Source organism: Nansenia antarctica (assembly GCF_963989245.1).
Source record: "Nansenia antarctica genome assembly, chromosome: 18".
Lineage (NCBI taxonomy): Eukaryota > Metazoa > Chordata > Actinopteri > Argentiniformes > Microstomatidae > Nansenia > Nansenia antarctica.
Genome location: NC_137691.1, coordinates 6,882,249 through 6,884,748, shown reverse-complemented (window position 1 = coordinate 6,884,748; position 2,500 = coordinate 6,882,249). Strand labels below are relative to the sequence as shown.

Below are 2,500 nucleotides of genomic sequence, written 5' to 3'. Positions count from 1 at the left end.
ACAGCTATATTTGACATGGTTAGCTTGTTTGTATAGTGCTATAGTAATAATACATATATGTATTGATCCCCATGGGGAAATTCAGGCATTACAGCGGACCACAAAGACAGACAGCAACAAAATAAACTGGGAAATGAACAATAGGCTAAAATAAAATAGACCTTATATACAGTAAGTAAGGTATAACATCCTCCAGCCTGACTCTGGTCATCCAGATCAAGCCAGCCAGAGGAAGAGTTGTACAGTGTACAGCGCTCTTTAATGCAACGTAGTAGTCTGTTGCTAAAGGAGCTTATTGAGAATCCTCCTAGCTTTATCTGCTGTTTGATTGATTGAATTGATTGAAAACTTTATTAGAAGATTTGCAGAAGTAGGTACATGTAAGTACATATTACATACAAGGTCAACTAACAGGATAAAAACCCAAGAAAGCCACTGGCTTATTTCAATTGGGGTCCTTGATTCTCAATTCATCGTTACATGTAAGACAGACAAAAAAACTAGTACTATCTACAAGATAATACAGACAAATAACTAGTACTATCTACAAGATAAACATACATCCATCATGGGAAGAACAATACAACAAAACATAAGGTATGTACAGCGGGTAGGACAGGTGGGGACATACACCACAGGTGGGGGCGGGGGACAAAACACAAAGTATGTACAGTGGGTAGTTCGGGTCTTTTAATCAGATTTTTGATTTAGAGGGTCCAGTTACGGATTGCAGCCTCCTGTAAATGTTTTTTGAGAGTGGTTTTGAAGGTGGGCAGTGTTTTGCACTCCTTTAAGATTATAGGAAGGGCGTTCCACATTTTTACTGCATAGTTTGCAAACGAGTTTAACCCCTTGTTTGTGGTGCAACGCGGTTGAACGTGGTTCGTGGAGCTTCCTCTGGTATTGTATGTGTGGACGTTGTTCACTTTTTGGAAGTATGTTGACAGGTACTTGGGTGTCTTTGTGGTGTAGCGTATCTTGAAGACCAGGCCCAGTGCAAGCTGCTGCACTCTGTCAACTACTCGTAGCCAATCAAGGCTAAAAAAATGAGCAGCGGTTAGATGTGTCCTAGGGTTGAGGCCTAGCAGAAGCCTAACCAGTTTATTTTGGGCTGTCTGGAGTCTTGTTTTTTGGGCCTTTGTGGTTCTATAGTACCATGATGTTACGGCATAGTCGAAGTGACATTGAATGAGAGCTCCTGATAGGGTCCTCAGTGTGTTTTTACTGACAAGTGAGGATATCCTGTACAAGAATCTAGTTCTATGGTTCACTTTTTTGATTACTTTTGCTGCCATTTTATCTCCGGAAAGATTTGCCTCTAAGATGGAGCCCAGGTATGTAATATCCTCTTTTCTTGTGATATTAATGTTACCCACTTTTATTTTGAAATTTACAGCCTTTCTGAGTTTAGATGGGGATCCGTATAGGATGGTTTCAGTTTTACCTAGGTGTATTGATAGTTTATTGTCAGCTAGCCAGATGCAGATTCTACTCAGTTCAGTGCTTAGCGCTTTTTCCACCTGCAATATGTCCCTGTCAGAGACCAGCAGAGCCGAGTCATCCGCGAACAGGAACAAATTGCAATCACATGCTGATGACATGTCATTCACATATATTAGGAACAGTAAAGGTCCCAATATGCTTCCTTGTGGAACGCCGCAGGTCACTGGGAGGGGGGGGGACAGTGTTCCGTTCACACTAACCACCTGTTCCCTCCCCTCTAAGTAGGATTGCATCCAGCTCACCGATGTTCTATCGAACCCAATTGCTTTCAGTTTATCTAACAATATGTGGTGATCTACTGTGTCGAAGGCCTTCTGGAGGTCCAGCATGACCATGCCGCAGTACTTGCCCGAGTCCACCTCAAGTTCCTTACCCAACTAGCTCCATGAATGACAATGTCTACACTCCCTGCTTCTGTTCATTGAGTATTTTCCTTTTCAAGAAAAACCAGGAAGCAACTTTGGGTGTCGTGGGCTTGACTGATTAATGCATATTGGCCACCCGTTCCTCTGGGGCTGTGTTGGTAGTAGAGTATGTTCATGTTGCTAACAACGCTTAGGTTGTGGGTTTGATTCCCGCTGGGACCATTTATATAGAAAAATGTATGCACTCACTGCCATGTACCTCGCTTTGTATAAAAGCGTTAGCTAAATGGCTATTATTATTATTATTATTATTATTATTATTATTATTATTATTAACTGTCGTGGGTGTTTACACCCTTCACCTCACCATGAACGTGGTTGTGTGCTGTCGTCTCCAGGGTTACCAGGGACTGGTGGACGGAGGAGACAACATCAAACCCGCCACCTGGGAGAGTGTGTCCATGATGCTGCAACTGGTGAGCACACACACACACACACACACACACACACACACACAAACACACACACTCACTAAGACACTCACACACATGCACACTTGCACAAACACACACACTCACTAAGACACTCACACACTCACACACTGGCACAAACACACACACACACACACACAC

General features: G+C 42.8%; 1 protein-coding gene across 1 annotated transcript in view; it reads left to right on the top strand.

Moving 5' to 3' along the window:
• The window catches only part of LOC308173135 (ATP-dependent 6-phosphofructokinase, muscle type-like), a gene marked incomplete at both ends in the record, with an annotated part of 16,003 nt that overhangs the window by 3,029 nt on the left and 10,474 nt on the right, over positions 1-2,500 (top strand). Inside the window, one exon of the mRNA XM_080548106.1 lies at positions 2,267-2,344. Within this exon, the coding sequence (XP_080404232.1) occupies positions 2,267-2,344 (78 nt within the window). The remainder of the gene's footprint in view (positions 1-2,266; positions 2,345-2,500) is intronic.